The sequence below is a fragment of the Silurus meridionalis genome, chromosome 15, assembly GCF_014805685.1.
Source record: "Silurus meridionalis isolate SWU-2019-XX chromosome 15, ASM1480568v1, whole genome shotgun sequence".
NCBI lineage: Eukaryota > Metazoa > Chordata > Actinopteri > Siluriformes > Siluridae > Silurus > Silurus meridionalis.
The window spans coordinates 8085051-8102151 of NC_060898.1; the positions used below are offsets into that span (position 1 = coordinate 8085051).

Below are 17101 nucleotides of genomic sequence, written 5' to 3' on the forward strand. Positions count from 1 at the left end.
GTGCTGAAGCAAAATGATATAGTGATCTCTGCTAGTTGGTCTTCAAAATGTTTAACATGTTGGTACATGTTGGTTTCCTTTATTTTTGTATTCTTTTTGTAATGAAGTTATAATTGTGTAATATATACAAACAATACACGTTGTTTGATTTTTAAGATTTTGTTACTGTTTTAATAGCTTGGGTCTTTCCAAAGTAAATTTTTGTCAGCTCATAGAAGCAGTTCTAATGAACTATAAGCGAGGAAGGAAATGCTCAAATAAGATCATACAAACCTTGACTGTAGAGAAAGTTAAAAACATTTTTAAGATTTTATTATTCAAAATAGTATGATGATGATTATGATTAGTTAATGTATACTATTATTCAGTCAGTTTTGGTAAAAGTTTCTCTGCTGGTTTGAGTGACATCATCATGACGTGGCTCTGCTTGTATCGAGATTGGATGAGCTCATTCTGAGCTATTTGCATACATTTGAATATGTGATTACACATAAGGGTAAAGAGAATCCTCTTTATGTAAGGGCTTTTTGAACAAGACTTTCATATTTTAAAATGAAACACATATTAAAGGATGAATTAGTAAATCGTATGCCCTGAACCAATGCACAGAGCTCTCAATACCCCATTTTAGCAATCCAACACATGCAAAATAATGCATACTTAACTCCTTTAGGATGTTTTGAAATACCTCTGTCTTAGGCAGAAAGCAGTTTTACCTTTGGCAGTTGGCTTCCACTTTCCACTTTTCACAGCATCTTCAGTCTTCTTTGGTTCATTTGATTTCTGAGTACATGTTTGATTTGACAGACATTCCAATAAGGAAATGTAATTTTCTAGGTTTTCGGTTTATTGACAGCCATACATTTTCAGCATTTGTTCATATTCTAATTTTCGTTCTGGTTCATGTGCCCAGTGAGCCCAGGTCACGTATAGTCTGTTACTACTAACATAGAATACTCTGTAATATTGTCTTTGTAAGAGAAGTTCTACTTTATACATAAACTGAACAACCCACAATCTGGGAACAAAATTTCTCTTCATTTTGTGTTTATAGCCCCCATTCATTTTGTTTTAAACGTTGTGATTCCCATTTCGTAAAAGTTCTAACAACTTTCTAATCTAAATTTCTAACAACTTTATAATGTAAAAAAGGCTTTTTAAAGAGGAACGGACTTCTAAATGCAGACAAAGTAAATGAGTTAAACATTACCCATGGGTAATGCTTCATACCATGTTATGCATGTGGAACTAATGAAGCATTGAAGAATGTAATTTTGGCCTAAATTTGTCTAGAACTCATTTTTGACTTTGGTTATAACAACAGCCAGAGTTCACTTTAACATGCAGGTGATGTGAAATTACATTACTTTTAGGAGAAATTGGAATCCATTGGGAGTATCGTCATGATCCTACAATGAAATGGATGCATTCTTCACTGTATATCCAAATAGTCTATGTGACGTAAAAATATAATAGGAAACCACAGAACTTTTAAAGAAAGTTCAGTGGCTATGAGAAAAGCAAAGACGAAAGAAAAAGCCAGAAAAGAAAAGGTAAATAGAGGTGGATGAGCAGTCAGTAAGACCATAAAAATGCCATGCATGTGTATGTATTTTCTTTTTGTGTATTAACTAAAGATTAGAATGTTTTCCTAGCAGCTTATGTGTATCTCTTTAGCAAAGAACAGACCTTGTAACTATTAATCCAGTATTGTATTTCATTACAAAGTCTACAATTCTTTCAACATCATTTAACATTTTTTTACTCCTCAGAAACTTGTATTTTTTTAGTCTGGTGTTAAATTAACTAAAGTAACTTTGTAATAAAAAGAAAATGAAGAAAACTAAATAAAATAGATAGAATAAACTAAACTACCACACAATAATTATTTCCATGTGAGTGGCAGTTTGTGTTAAACACATGATACATGACATACATAAGCAAAGCAGATATTTGTTAGTTGCATAGATATACAAACCCTATGATTAAGTAACTGGTAGAAACAGAAATCAGTTGCTATAAAACAGCTGGGCCTTTTGAGATGTGTCTCTGCCAGCTTTGCACATTGATCACTTAATTTGTTTTACTTTTTCTAGGCAAACTTATTCAAGCTCTCTGTCAGAATGGATGGACACTATTGATGAACAGCATTAGTCATGTCTTGACACGGATTTACAGTCATATTGAGGTCTGGCCTTTTGGTTGGGCCTTTTAAGTTCTTAATTTTAAACGACTCCAAAGTAATATCTGCTATATGCTTAGGGTAATCTTCCTGTTTGAAGTCGAGCCTTAACACCGTTTCAAGTTTCTGGGAGATTAAAGCACATTTTCTTCTAGGACAACCCATCTTACTCTTAATATTGCCCATTTTCCCATTCTCTGCTGATAAAAAGCATCCCCACAGCATGCTTATCACCTCCACCATGTCTCTCTGAGGGAATGTTGTTTTCTTGGTAATGATCAGTCTTTTGCCAAATATAGTGCTTTTGCCAAGATTAGGTTTGGTCAACAGAGAACCATATTAGGCAACATATTTGCTGAGTTTGCAACACGTGATTTGATATTAGAATTTTTTTTTTCCATTAAAGGCTTTGAGTAAAGTGTCTTCTAACAATTAAAGTCCAACTTAATTTAGATATTTCATAGCTGTGGGAGGTGCAATTAATTTGCAAACTATATTGTTTTTTTATCCTCAGTTCAACATTATGGACTATTTTGTGTACATTCATGATGTTTATTGTAATTCCATTTCAGTTCATTTCAGTTCCTGGTTGTATCACTAGAAGCACATTGTTATCACAAACACAAGCAGTCAATAAGCACTTAATGAGAAGCACATAATTATGAAATTATTATATAGTGACAGGTATGACGGGTTACCTGAGACCTTCAAAATATTGTGCAGTGAGCAGAGAGCCAATAAAAACAAGTAAATCTTTTATTACTTTCATATAAAAAAATTTTTTTAAACTAAATAAAATTTAAGCTAAAAAAATACACTATGTTTTAGTTCATATTAAATAAAATGACATGAAAACAAACATTTAGCTTTTTCTAAATTAATAACATGCTATAATATCATGACTGACCTGACATTCTGACTACATCATTATACGCAGTATTGAATTTACAACAAGAAAAGCATAATTATGTAACTAATTAGCATGATTTCAAATTCATTTAACCTGACATTTTAACAAGATTTAACATAGAACATGGTGGTACTCTATTCAACAATAGAGAGCATAATACAGGCAAAGTTTGAAAAAAAAAATATATAAAGACTAAAGAGTTCTTTCCTGTAATTTCTTGTAATTTTTAGTTTAGGTATAAAAATCAGTTTAGGTATATGATTTTTATGGCTGGTGTTAATAATGGTGCTGCTGCGGTATTTTAAGTGATGATAGATTACCAAGAAATGTAATGCAATTATAATCTGAAATGGTGTTTGAGTTATTCAGGGTCAAGATGTTCATTAACAGCAGACATGATTATTTTTGTAACATAGTCCCACAAGCCAGGAATGTGAGCAAAACTACGTACACGAGTTACATAACATATTATATTATTTAATATACAGTGGTCGGCTATCAGGGCCAGCAAGGCCTTCTCTGCTGGCCTAAACACGATCAGAAGCAATGAACTACATTTACAACCTAAATTCTAATATTTTTTCAAAGAAAATTGTATTAATTTATTCCCAACAGTTTATTCTCTTCATTTCATAACGTTTCTCTTGGCTGCACTGCTTTCAGTACGTGTATGTGGATGTTTGGATTTTTTGTCCAATCAGATATCAGCCTCTATGTGCTGCCATGTCAATCTAATTTGCCCAGGGCCTTCACAATCAGTAGTGCTGGCCAACGTACCTTGAACTATATTGGGGTCTGTTACTTTCACCAATCAGATTTCAAATTCGTCTCACACGGCCAGCTAGCTAGCCCAGAATGGCATCAGAATTTTTCCGTCCACTGATTGGTTGGTCAGAGCGAAACTCTTATAGCCAAGTTCGACTAGCAAAACACGTTTGTAGGGCTCTGCACGCAAATTAATACATCGAAGTTAGACTTTTTTACGCCCACAATGGCCGACGGAGGAAGAGAAATTGATTTGGACTAGGAAATACTTAAAAATCCATATTCAAGAACAGATTAGACATTGTGAGGAGAAGTCGGCCAACCCCGAAGCTAGCTCGCTTGTCTCAGCCCAGAAAAGGGTTTGTTCATCAATTCCAGACCAGTGAATACGAGCGGTACCACTGATTTACAGCCTCTGAGGAGCGGTGCAAATTACGAGTCTGCATCTCTGGTAAGCTGGATTTTAATAAAAAAATTTATGTTTTTGTCATGTTATTAGACAAATATTGATTCTGACCTGCTCCAGATGATGTATGTGGCACAGTTGCAGTAGTAGTGTAGAGGTTTGGAGTTGTCTTAACTGGGTTTCTTGCCTTAGTAAAAATGGTATTCATACGCTCCATATGTGAAATGCCTCTCTCTCTGTAATGGCACGCGTTGTTATATTGCTTTTTTGTATTGTATTGATGGTTTCTATTATTGCGACGCCATAGTGGCGGTATTAAAAGGTGGATTAAGTCGAGTATGTAATTTTATCAACTTAATAAAGATAGTTTCTCAATCGCTGTATAAAGTACTGGCAAATTTGACTTTCCATATTTACATGGCTCCATATAGTTCTGTTAATTCTTGAACAAAGGAACAATGGAAAAAAAAAATGTTTCAGGATTTGTTTTTTGTTTTTTGTTTTTTTTTAGCAGATCATATTTTAGTCATGAGGTGTGACCGATTTATGCACAGATCTGAGCTGTTTAGGGCTAAAGGCTTTGCTTTGAGTGCTTTTATAATACCTGTCCAGTCACTAGCACCAAAATCTACCATTTTAAAAGAGAAGATAAAGAATGACTTGCATTCGATCTTTATCCTGCTTCATGGAGCAAAAGAAATGCTGCCAGATTCACTTAATGGAGGCATGCTCTAAAATATTACTGGTTATGCTTGGCTAGAAGGGTCAACGGTCAACGGTCAACATAAATGTTTTCGGTAGCATTGTATTTCCATAACTGGCTACAGCTTTGAGAAAATTTGGACGTACTTTTGTTTTTCTGACCTTGAAGAGTTGCCATTTACCAGTGTTAATCTCCAACCATCATCTCTCTCTCTCTCTCTCTCTCTCTCTCTCTCTCTCTCTCTCTCTCTCTCTCTCTTTCTCTCTCTCTCTCTTTCTGTAAATGCCTCATCAGGTCAACATTCCAGTAACAAGTCAGGCTGGTTTTGGCCTTTTAAAGACTTTCTCTGCCACAATTATGGAAAGGGTGTGTGTGAGAGAGAGTAGAGAAAAGGGTTTTAAAGGGCACACTCTCTAATGCTTCCCAGCATCCAGCACGTTTTCTTTCACTATTATATCGAAGTAAAAGTATATATACATATATATATACATTGTTATAGCAGCTAACTTACTGACATTGCTGCAAGTTAATATATTTAGGTGATTTCATAAATCAGGGATTAGACAAATATTAAAGGTCTTTATAAAGCTTTTGTGATACTGTTTGCAAGATGTGAATGTGTTAAAAACAACAATTTTGTATTTATCCATTAAGAATGGACTAAATGACATACAATAGACAAATGCTGCAATGAGTATATCTATGCATACTGAGCCTGCAATGCTAAAATGAAAATGAAAGCTAAAACAAGTTGGATATATTAAACATATTTTAACATTCAAATATACTATAACATTTCCATTCGTTTTCTAAACTATTAGCTGGTGTAACATTAGTTATCTACCTAGATATGTTCGTCTTTAAGCCCTAGAGCATTAAGCTTTATCTCTTAAGTGCTCTACAGTGTTAAGTTTGCTGAAGGAATGCATACCTCTTACTCTAGAAAAGCCTGTGAACCCTGTTAAAGATATTCAAAAAGTCATAGAAAATCTGCAAGGCAAAGATAAACAAAATGTGAAAGGCACATCTGCAGGAATTCAAAAGGCTTTGGGCCAATTATAGTGGATCCACCAGGCTTAAATAAAACTATAATCTCCAAGTATTCAAGAGTTAGGATGAATTCCAAACAAATGTGTGATATTTCTTGAGATTTGGTGGGATGCTAGTCTTTAAGTCTTTTTTTTTTCATTAAGAAGCCAAAACCTTCATCATGGTTTATTATCTTGTACTATGTATATAATATGGACCAAAGTATATTGACCCTTGACTAACCTCTACTTGTAGATATAGGGATTTGTCCATCCAGCCACAAAAGTGTTGATAATGTCAAGTAAGAGGGCCTTGTGCACAGTCGATTTTCAAATTTATTTATGAAGACTTTAGTAGGATAAAATAAGGTTTTAGTCAAATGATTTTCTGGTTGCAGTGAATGAGAAATTGAGTATTGTAGCAATATTACAGCACAATACATAGTAATGATGGTCAGGTGTCCACAATATTTTGGACATATAGTGTTTGAGAATGCGATTGTTGTATAATAATGGCAGGTTGTATTGACTAAAAGAAAATTCATGCCATAACACATCTGACCTTTTCTAATTGTTATGTAAGTACTTTTGTTGAACAAGCTACATGAATTTGTATTATTTTGCTTGTTTAATGTTAATGTACAATATACAGACAAAAGTTTGTGGACTGTGGTATGTGATTTTTCAAAAATCCAATTCCACTTTTGGTTCACTTTTGAAGTTATAATGAGCTCCACTCTTCTGTGAAGATAAATTCTGATTCAGCCACTAGAGTGTTAGTAGTAAAGTCAGTATTAATTTAGGTAAGGAGGCCTGGGGTGTAGTCAGTGTTCCGGTTCATCCCAAAGGTGTACAGTATGGTTGAGGTCAGAGCTCTATAGCAGGTCACTCAAGATGTTCCGATCCAAACAAAGTCAATCATATCTTCATGTATCTTGTCATGCTGGAACAGGTTTGGGTAAAGGAAAAGATTCACCACATCCAAAGACATCTTATACAATCGTGTGCCTGCAACTTGGTGGTAACAGTTTTGGGAAGAACTACTGGAAAAAGCTGCTGTCCCATTGGGATGATGCTATAAAATTAAGATGTGAAGTAACTTTTCTTCCTTCCTTTTCAGTCTGCAGGTGAAGATCTACAGTTAATTATTATATCAAAACACCAGAATGTAGAAAATTGTGATCTTGCTGACTCTGAATGTGCCATTTTTGTGGTAATAGATGGGCTGCTTGGAGTCTTTCAGAAACTGCTGATCTGCAAGTTTTACACACAACAGCCTCTATAGAGTTTACACAGAATGGTGCATAAAAAACCCACATCCAGTGAGGAGCAGTTCTGTGGGCAGAAATGCCTTAGTGATGAGAGAAAAGGAGAATAGGCAGACTACAGTAAATCAGATAACCACTCTTTACAACTGCCGCAAACAGAAAAGCATATAATAACTCAGTGTTTAATCGTAGAAGACAAATTCCCTCATCCAAGAACACTTTTCTTTTTACACATTCTTTTACTATGAAGAGACTTGATTTTAATAAATATTTTTAAAAAAATGTTACATGTACATGCACACTTTAGACACAACTATAAAAAATTCTGTACAATTTAATGATTCAATATATAATATAGAACTGCTGCACACAGAAATAGTTAGGCAAGTTAGTGTTTGACTGCAAAAAGAGAAATTTATTTACAATATCAGCACTCAAGAGCTGATTAGGATTTAATTTGTGTGCATTTCAGTCTTTGGTTGAGGGCCAATAGTTGTGTGAGGGCCAAGAACCTTTTTATTTTTTTGTGGTAAACTCAGAATCCGGCAGATTTGCTCATTACGTTCAAATCCTGTGTGTTTTATTAAGGAGGTGCTTGTGAGTAGTTACCAGTGAGCAATTGATTTATTTTGGCTGTCAACTGTATGACCTTTAGACTGTTGGAAAAAAAATAAGGATGAGGTATGAATGTTGGGAATTTTAACTAAATGTAGGATGGTTAATTAAAGGACGTTGATTACCCGCCATGTTAGCATGATAGTTTGAGTGTTTTTTTGGTGTTTTTTGTTGGTCTGGTCTGTCGTTGGTTTGGATTTATTTATTTATTTATTTTTACAAAAGGAACTTGGAACATTTTTATCTGCACTGAGGAAATTGCATTCTTGAGTTTGTAGAGATAAATGTGCGATACGATTCATTTTTTATGACTTTCTCACGGCACTTTGGACCTAATCACCTCAAGAAGTGGTGGCAAGGTGCTGGGTGGCATTTTGTGTGTGTGTGTGTGTGTGTGTGTGTGTGTGTGTGTGTATAATGTGTCATGTTGATAACATAAAACAAACTTCATTCAAAAACATATTTAATAGGCATCAATCCAATCTCAAATATAATAGAACTGTTGGAAATTTTGACTTTGTAATTCTTGTATCTTGTAAGATTTCATACGTCGAGTTGGCTGAATACCAAGCTACGTGTTTATGTTAAAGCACTTGTGTAATTTTGGTGTTGGAATGGTAAAAAATCATTCACAAGGACTTCGATTGAGGAAAATGAAGCACTTTTGAAACCCCACTAAATTCTCCGACAAGGAAGTCTTCCAAACAAAAGTTTTGTCATGAGGTTCATGGCCTCCTGGTAAAATCTGAAATGTTTTTTTTTTTTTTTTGGTTTTTTTTTACATATTAACATAGGGATAGAACCAAAAGTGAGGCTGACTAGAGAGCAGCTGTTTATAGTTGCTATAGTGTAGCGGGCAGTAACACACCACCATACTGATGATAAAGATAGTGTTCACATGATCACTAATAATATTTAGCACTGTGTGCATGAGTAAGCACATTTTAACTCATGTTACTGTATAATGTAGCCACTGATTTTGTTTGTATTAATCATTTGATCAGGCTTTGAGGAGGGTGGAATTTTCTGGAAATTATTAGTCTCTCTCTTCCTCTCTCTCTCTCTCTCTCTCTCTCTCTCTCTCTCTCTCTCTCTCTCTCTCTCTCTCTCTCTTTCTCAAATGTCCAGCTCAAAGTCCAGTTCTAAAACGCAGAGAAAACACTTTCAAACTATTTAAAATTCTAGTTTGCTAAGCTACGATAGCTACAATCCTCAGCTTGAAATGTTGAACGATAGTTGTCATATGGGCCACATCAAACTTTTTACACTTATAATTTTAAATAAAAAATTATAAGTGTAAAAATAAATATGCAACTTAAACAGATGCTCATTTGCAGGTTTACTACTTGCTTATCTGCAGATAAGCTGAAAGACACACGTATCCGGTATGGACATTCTGCCAGATCCTTTACATATCACACATCACAGAGCTCTGTGTGTGTGTGTGTGTGTGTGTGTGTGTGTGTGTGTGTGTGTGTGTGTGTGTGTGTGTGTGTGTGTGCGAGAGAGAGGGAGGGTGAAGGGGAGAGAGAGAGAGAGAGAGAGAGAGAATTAGCAGTGAGAAGATCAGTCTTAGGCCTCCTTGGACAAATACTGTCTTAAACTGCCAAATGTAAGCCACAACTAGCCAAGAACCAATTCTGCATTCTGTTAACCTGAGAGAGGAAGCAAGATTCGATCACATGCCTGTGACATTTAAAAATTCAATTCAATTCATTTTAATTTGTATAGCGATTTTAACAATGGACAATTGTCTCAACGCAGCTTTACAGAGATAAAACGTCAATAAAAGAGTGTATAGGTTTGTGCTTATACTTGTAAGTTCGTCCCAAATTAGCAAGATGGTGGCTTGGGGAGGTGGCTTGGGGAGGTGGTAGCTCAGTGGTTAAGGCATTGGGCTTTGGATCCGAAGATCACAGGTTCAAATCCCACCACCACCAAGCTGCCACTGCTGGGCCCTTGAGCAAAAGCCCTAAAACCCTCCCCTGCTCAGTTGTAAGTCGCTCTGGATAAGGGCGTCTGCCAAATGCCGCAAATGTAAATGGTGGCGACTCCCTGAGATGGCATGAGGAAGAAACCTTAAGAGGAACTCGACTCAAAAGGGAACCCATCCTCATCTAAGTAGCACTGAATGTCTGTTCATTACAGTTCATCGTTGTTGAGGTGTGCAGTGATAGGTTAAATGCAACCTGTGGTCCTGAGCCATTGCAGTAGACTACAATTTTAAACATCTGCCTGTGCTCAGCATGCATGTGTGCGTGTATTTCTCCTGGCAGAAGCACTTATTTTGTTGCGTTCGAAGCGTCAGATTTGTGTCTAAAAAACTATTTTAAAGTGCATCATGTGATGGAATTTAGGGTGTGTTGGAATTTAGTGTGAAACATTGATTGATTCACAATTCCGAAAAGTGCTGATATAGGTCTGTCTGACTTCTGAATTATACTTGTACCGAATTTCTTTGTATGCTGTAGAGTTATAGAATTAAACTGAAGGTAACTGCACTCTAGGACTCGTCTGATGTCATGTTTACATTTAAAGCGTTTGGCAGAACTTATCCGGATCAACTAACAATTATCTCATTGATACTGTACGACTAAGTAGACTGGGATTTGAACTTATGGCATTCTGATCAAAAATCCAACATCTTAACCCTGGATGTGATTCTCAGGTGTAAAAAAAAACTAATACTAAACTAATGTAGCCCAAAAGGACAGTTTTTTTTAATGTTACAACCTTGGACTATAGCTTGCAGCAAAAAAATACCATATTACATACAATTATTATTATCATTTGATGAAAAGTTTGGCACTTACAATAGGCTATTTGGCAAAGTTGTTTTTACTCATTTTGTCTGTAAAGCTGCTTTGAGACAATGTCTGTTGTGAAAAGCGCTATAGAAATAAACTTGACTTGATTTGACTCATTTGTCGTACATAAAGATGGATAAAAAAGGATATGGTCTATGGGAAAGCTTTACTGAATATCAGTATTCCTTGTAATGTCATTTGTTCAAAGTATTGTGTGAAAATATATCCTGATCATATATTTCAAGTATTATACACTCTTTTCATGTGTGTGTTTGTGTGTGTAGAGAGCACTGTGCAGACTTTTGCTGTAGTGAGACCCTTACATCTTGCCATCGAGTGAATACAGACCGATGCTGCGGAGGAGTTCAGATACGCACCAAACACAGGTCTGTGTGTGTTTAGTGACACTAAGATCCGAGTCTCTGTTGTGAACCTACCTTTGTGGATTAGTAGCATTGAAACTAATGGACTGTATAATTGTTTTACAACATTTCAATAGGAAAGAAATGTGTTACCTGTTCGAACACTTTTGTTGATATTGATTCAGTCAGTACATTCTTCATTCCAATTGTTGTTGCATCTTTACCCTTAGTAAACTGTTGAATTAAAAACCATTTCTTTCTTGGATTTACAGACTATTACTGAAATTTATTGTATTCCTCACTGAAGCATTTTCCTTCATAGCTCTAAGCTACTCTGTAATCCAGGAGACAGAGTCCCTCCTGTTTGGTTCTGCTCATTTCCCTACTCAAACATCTATACAACCTGAAATTAAATATTGTGGTCTATTAGGTGTCTCTCAACAGGAAAATCACCCAGATAGCTCTGAAACGGATTACCGCTGTTATAAATTGTGGCCTGCCTGAACTCCATTCCTTTATGCCGATTTACATTTATCTGGTTTACATTTATAATAGTTTATCATCTGATTTACATTTATATACACTTATAATACTAGTCAAATTTAATTCGGTGTGTAATAATATTTTACAGGCTTAAACTTTTTGACAGACTTCCCTTATGTCAGCTGACAGATACATATGTATTTTTTATGATACTGAATTATATACCAAAAGAATGTAGACACCTGATCAAACTGCCACAATGTTGGAGCATGCAATGTTTTTGTATTCTGTAGCATTAAGACTTCCCTTTTAAAGACTCCAGACTAGTTTGATCATGACAATGGTTGATATGGAAGAAATAGAGCAGCCCAAGCCCTGACCTTAACTCACTGAACACCTTTTGGATGAACTGGAACTCTGTTTGTGCTAGTTCTTGCCTGACACCAATACCTGAGTTATTCCCATAGCCATGCCCAAAGATCTAGTAGAAAGTTATCATAACAGCAAGGAGAGACTTAGAATGGGATGTTTAACATATACTGTATGGAAAGCATATACTGTAGGTGTGTGTTTCATCAGATTTCCACAAACTCTGTAAATATTGCTATATATTAGATTTTTATATTAGCTTAGATTTTGCTTTTGTTTTTACTATCTAAAGCTCTTTTTAATATTGCATTATGTGGAAGTTATTATTTCTTGAGGAATTCTCACCTCCAATAATATTCCTGATTACCTGATTCTGAGGCACAGACTGAGGCAAGGGACAGATCTGTAGCACTTTAGGGAGGCCAATAATATTTGGACCAGAGAAGAAAACCAACAAATTCAAAACTTTTATTTAGGGCTCTCTTCATAAATACAATAATAAATCGAGTGCCAGCAATCCCAGCATATCTTCTAAACCTATGCAGTAAACAATGGTAACTCCTAGATTAAAGGATGATAGAATGGAATTGCAGATGAGAGCAACATCTGGGGAGGTAAGAGCTCAGTGGTTAAGGTGTTGGACTTTGAATCGGAACGTCACAGGTTCAAATCCCGCTGCCACTGCTGGGCCCATGAGCAAAGCTCTAAAACCCTCTCCTGCACAGTTGTAAGTCTAGATAATGGCGTCTGCTACAAATGTACATTTTACAGAAACAACAGTGAGAAGTTTTCTTCCTTTGGTCCTATTAATATTTCGATAATTTCAATAATTTCCCATTGGTTTGAAAGAGGCAGATGCAGAGGAAAAAGTAGTATGGAGAAGGATGATCCGCTGTGGCGACCCCTTATGGGAGCAGCTAAGAGAAGAAGAAGAAGAAATTCAATAATTCCCCTGTGCTCTTTCTGTAAAAAAAAAAAAAAAAATTATAATTATGCCAGGGTAATAATGTAAGAGGTTTTGTTTTGCATGGATGCACCTGTGTCTTTGTACGCTACAGATGGGAAGTTCATTGTAACGCTCAGCTGTTTACAGAGCATTTTTCCGAATTGTCGCATCACGCACCAAGGTCAATCCCAACGTCACCGCATCTTCCTTTAAAATGACAGGAAACAAGAAATGACTCAGACGAGAATAAGGAAATCCATGTTCACTTGATGTTAATTATTGTTTTTGTGCATACTTTCTTCTCCCTTCTTGGTACCATGCAGACATGCCATAAATATAGTGGTGGCTGCTCCCTAAATATCTTTTGTCCTAATAAGGTACAGATCCGAAGGTCACATGGTGGAAATTCTTCAGCAGCTGGATTCCACAGCGCCCCTACCCATGGAATTCAGGACAGGGGCATCGCTATGGAAATGAGCTGAGAAGGTTCTAGAAGCGTCATTACGTTAGACTTTAAAGCCCATTTTAAAACATTAGTCTTTTCTGGGTTGTTGGAGCGTCACAAATAGTCACTTTTATAAAAAAGTTTTTATAGATCAACAAAGATTTTGATTTTATAACCCAAATATCACTTCTACACTAATACATAGATTTTCTTTGTTGTTTCACACTGATAATCAACCAATTTTTCAAACACAGCTTATTGACGCCCATAAAATGTCCCTAGTGGACAATTTAGTGACTTGGCTTCTGCCAAAAAAAAAATTGTACACCAAAAATGTCCAGAATTTATTAAAACGTGAGCGCACAGAGTGAGTTAACACATAATAGACATTCTTAAATATATATTTAGAACTCATAAATGTTTTGATTATACTTTACTGTTCAGTCTGAGTCATGATTACTATCAACACCCACACATTTATAGGTGACCAAGAACAAAATATCTGGGAGGAAATATAAATTTAATGGAGTGTGAAGACTGGGGAAGGAAGACTTGGTCGTTCAGTGGCAAAGACATTGGACTTCTGTTTGGAAGGTTCCTAACAATTTTTAGCACCATCAAGCGTCCAATTTTATAACATAAAATAACATTTGAAGTATGTGTGCAAATTAAACCAGTATATGCTAAATGTGACCACCAAAGTCTACTAAGCTGGTTAGCTAGCATATAAGATTTCAAAATGGCTATAAGTTTCAGTTGTATTAGTGTTATCAAAAAAAATTGATTAGATTTGATCATAAGCTCTGGTGTCAAGACTTTTTCTGTATTGACTGATTTGTCACAAGGTTCATTCATTTGTACTTTGAATTTGTCTGTCTTAATATACATAAATATACAAATAAATGCAAATAGCTGATGTAAAGAATGAACATTCAAAGTGTATCCAGGATTTCTTTTCTTTCTTTTTTGTTTAAATCTTCTCTTTTTGTCAATCCATTTTTTTCATTCAGTTCTCTCCCTCATTTTTATAATCCTAGTATGCCCCCCTTTGGTCCTTCCTAGTAACTAACACCGCGTAAAACGATGAAAAGGCCACTCACAGTTCATCGCCAGCATGTTCCATACATTCCTGAAGTCCATGCACACTGCCCTTACCCAGCTCACATATTTAACTACACAATTAATTGTGTTTCCTCTCCTCCCTAGATGTCTTGACCCCACCCTGTTGCTTTTACTATTTGGGAAGTTGTCTGTCATTGGGGACATTACAGTTCTTGTGTCCTCTGAGACCAGGATAGCATGGTAGTGACAGAATCTCTCTGTAATGAGAAGGAGATTACGATCTGAAGTCCTCATGGGAGTCTGGGAGGGATGGTCACTGTTGATCTTCCCCCTCCTCTTCAGGACCATAATAGTGTGGTTTGTCTGGTATTTGATATAGCATCTCTACACGTTTCCCAACAAGGGAAGAATCCCACGTTTTTAGCAGTGTTGGTATGTGTGTTGGCCGTGCTCACTGTGGCTCTGGAATGTAGCCATTTGGTTTGGTTTTTTGTCCTGTTCAGTGGACATGTAGCAGATTGTAATCTTTTATCCTAGATTTAGCAGAGCTCTATTCTGAGATGTTACATAATGGACATTTTATTTAGCTTGTGTTGCTTTTTCACTTAGGGACTTGGCAGCTGCAAAAAAAAGGAAAAAAAATAGGGTACTACAAAAAGTCTTGTCTAGAAGAGTGAATTAACACATAACAGATTCTTAATTATATATTTAGCACTCAATTATATATTTAAGATACAAATGTAGTTTTGATTATACTTTACTGTTCAGTCTGAGCTATGATTACTATCAACACCCACACATTTATAGGCGACCAAGAACAAAATATCTGGGAGGAAATATCAATTTAATGGAGTGTGAAAACCGGGGAAGGAGGACTTGGTTGTTCAGTGACAAAGACATTGGATTTCTGCTCGGAATGTTCATAAAAAAGTTTCAGCACCATCATGCTGCCACTGTTGTGCTCTTGCATAAGAACCTTAACCCTCCACTGTTCGTTTGTCCAAACAAGATAATTGTAAGATAAGGGCCAAATGCCAAAAATGTCATTTGGCCCTTAAACACACAGTTAAGGTGTTTACTAGCAAGTTGGTAATTAATAGTTACAAATCTTCTATAAGTCCAATTGTATTACAAAATTAAATAAAAAAATTGTTTTCACAACAGACATTGTCTCAAAAAAAAAAGGTCAGGAAAGGTTGGCCAAGGAAGAGTGTGAGGATATGAGCTGTAAGACCACAAAAATGCAGTGGTAATGATGAACATGTCTCTTCTCTCAGTCAACAAGCAGACAATATCTGAGCGTTCCTTTGGTTCTCATCCCATCCACTCTCCGCTCCTCTTTCTTTTTTCTCCCTCCCACTGTCTAATCTTCTCTCCAGTTTCGGTTTCCTCAGATGAAACAGATTTAGGAGCAGAGTTCCCCAAGCTCAGATAAAATTTCAGCACTCAGACACACCCTGTTATAGCTTGACCACGGAGGACAGAGAGAGGGGGATTAGGGAGGGAGGTGGCAATGGCAAAAGCTTAAGATATAAGACAAAACAGACACGTGGAAAAAAGAGTAGGTGTTTTTGAGTGGTGGGTTCTTAGAACATATGGTAGTGTGTGTTTGTGTGTGCGTGCGTGTGTGTGTGTGTGTGTGTGTGTGTGTGTGCGTGCGTGTGTGTGTGCATATCAGATCTTCATTCCTGGGGCTCGGCTTACGTTGGGAGGGTCTATGTGTTCAAGGGGAAAATCTTAGAGTCTCCCAGGAAACGCAGCACTGAGCAGTGCAGACATCTGTAGTCATTGTGTCAAAGCTGAAAGAAAGGTGACGCGATTGTATGATTGCCCTCTTGTGTCTTCCTAACTCTCGACAGTGTGTGTGAACTTAAACTTAAGTTATCATTATTCCATTCTTCTACCTTAATAAGTCACCACCATTCCCTCAGGGGCAGAAATCCTCTGACACTTATCAATCAATGAAGCTGAGATACACACTAGGCCAAACTGGCCTTCCTGCTCCTTTCAGCACCAGTGCCACCTACAGGGTGTGATGTATCTTATGAATTCACACTGGTGTCACATGCTGAAAGATAGATGAGAACAGAAAGAGGGAGGAAAAAGAACAGGGAGAAAGGACAGAGAGATGAAAACATCCCTTTGTTTGGCTGTGCAAACGCTATCATGTGTTACCATTGACGTCTGAAATTTAAATATATGAAACAAGACAGAAACTATTTCCATGCTCTGTTCAGTTTTTTCCTCATTGTTTATTTTATTTTAATTTCATCGTATTTAAATCTATTTTCTTTCATTTATTTCTGTCCCTCATTCATTAGTTTTTTTTTTTTGTAAACCTCTCGCTCTCAGTTTCTCTCTCTTTCTCATCCTCTCTGCCCATTCTCAGAGTTCGTTCCACAGAGTCCGGATGTTTACTGCTTTCTAATGATGCTTAATTACATCGTAATGGCGTTTAATTGCGTGTTCGAATGACCGTACGCATCTTCATGTTGGTCAACACTGGGGACTGCTTGTTTTCCACCATTTGAGCGCAAGAGTTCAGCAGAGAAGGAGCGAATGGAGCTGCTCGGTTCGTTTTACCGCAGGAAGCTGCGCAGAAAGCAGAAAAGGTCTGAGCTCGGCAGGTCCGATGGAGCGCTGTGCAAGCTGCCGGCAGAGACCGGCGTCAACGGTCTCATTTCCAAGGTTCTCAGGTTCACCTCCAGGTAACATTCGCTAGATTGGTGTGTATGACAGGGTTAGCATCA

General features: G+C 36.6%; 1 protein-coding gene and 1 long non-coding RNA gene across 3 annotated transcripts in view; one reads left to right on the forward strand and one right to left on the reverse strand.

The window, feature by feature from the left end:
- shroom3 (shroom family member 3) overlaps positions 1-17101 on the forward strand; it is an 89294-nt gene that overhangs the window by 45010 nt on the left and 27183 nt on the right. Inside the window, 1 exon segment of the mRNA XM_046867305.1 lies at positions 10969-11070. Coding sequence (XP_046723261.1) covers positions 10969-11070 — 102 coding nt within the window.
- On the reverse strand, positions 12103-16857 carry LOC124397670. 2 transcript variants are annotated; one of them, XR_006927946.1, is made up of 3 exons: positions 14390-16857; positions 12936-13051; positions 12103-12815 (listed from the first exon to the last, which is right to left on the reverse strand). It is a non-coding gene; the product is annotated as an uncharacterized LOC124397670 (long non-coding RNA). The 2 variants fall into 2 exon arrangements; XR_006927947.1 differs by lacking the exon at positions 12103-12815 and adding an exon at positions 12848-12861.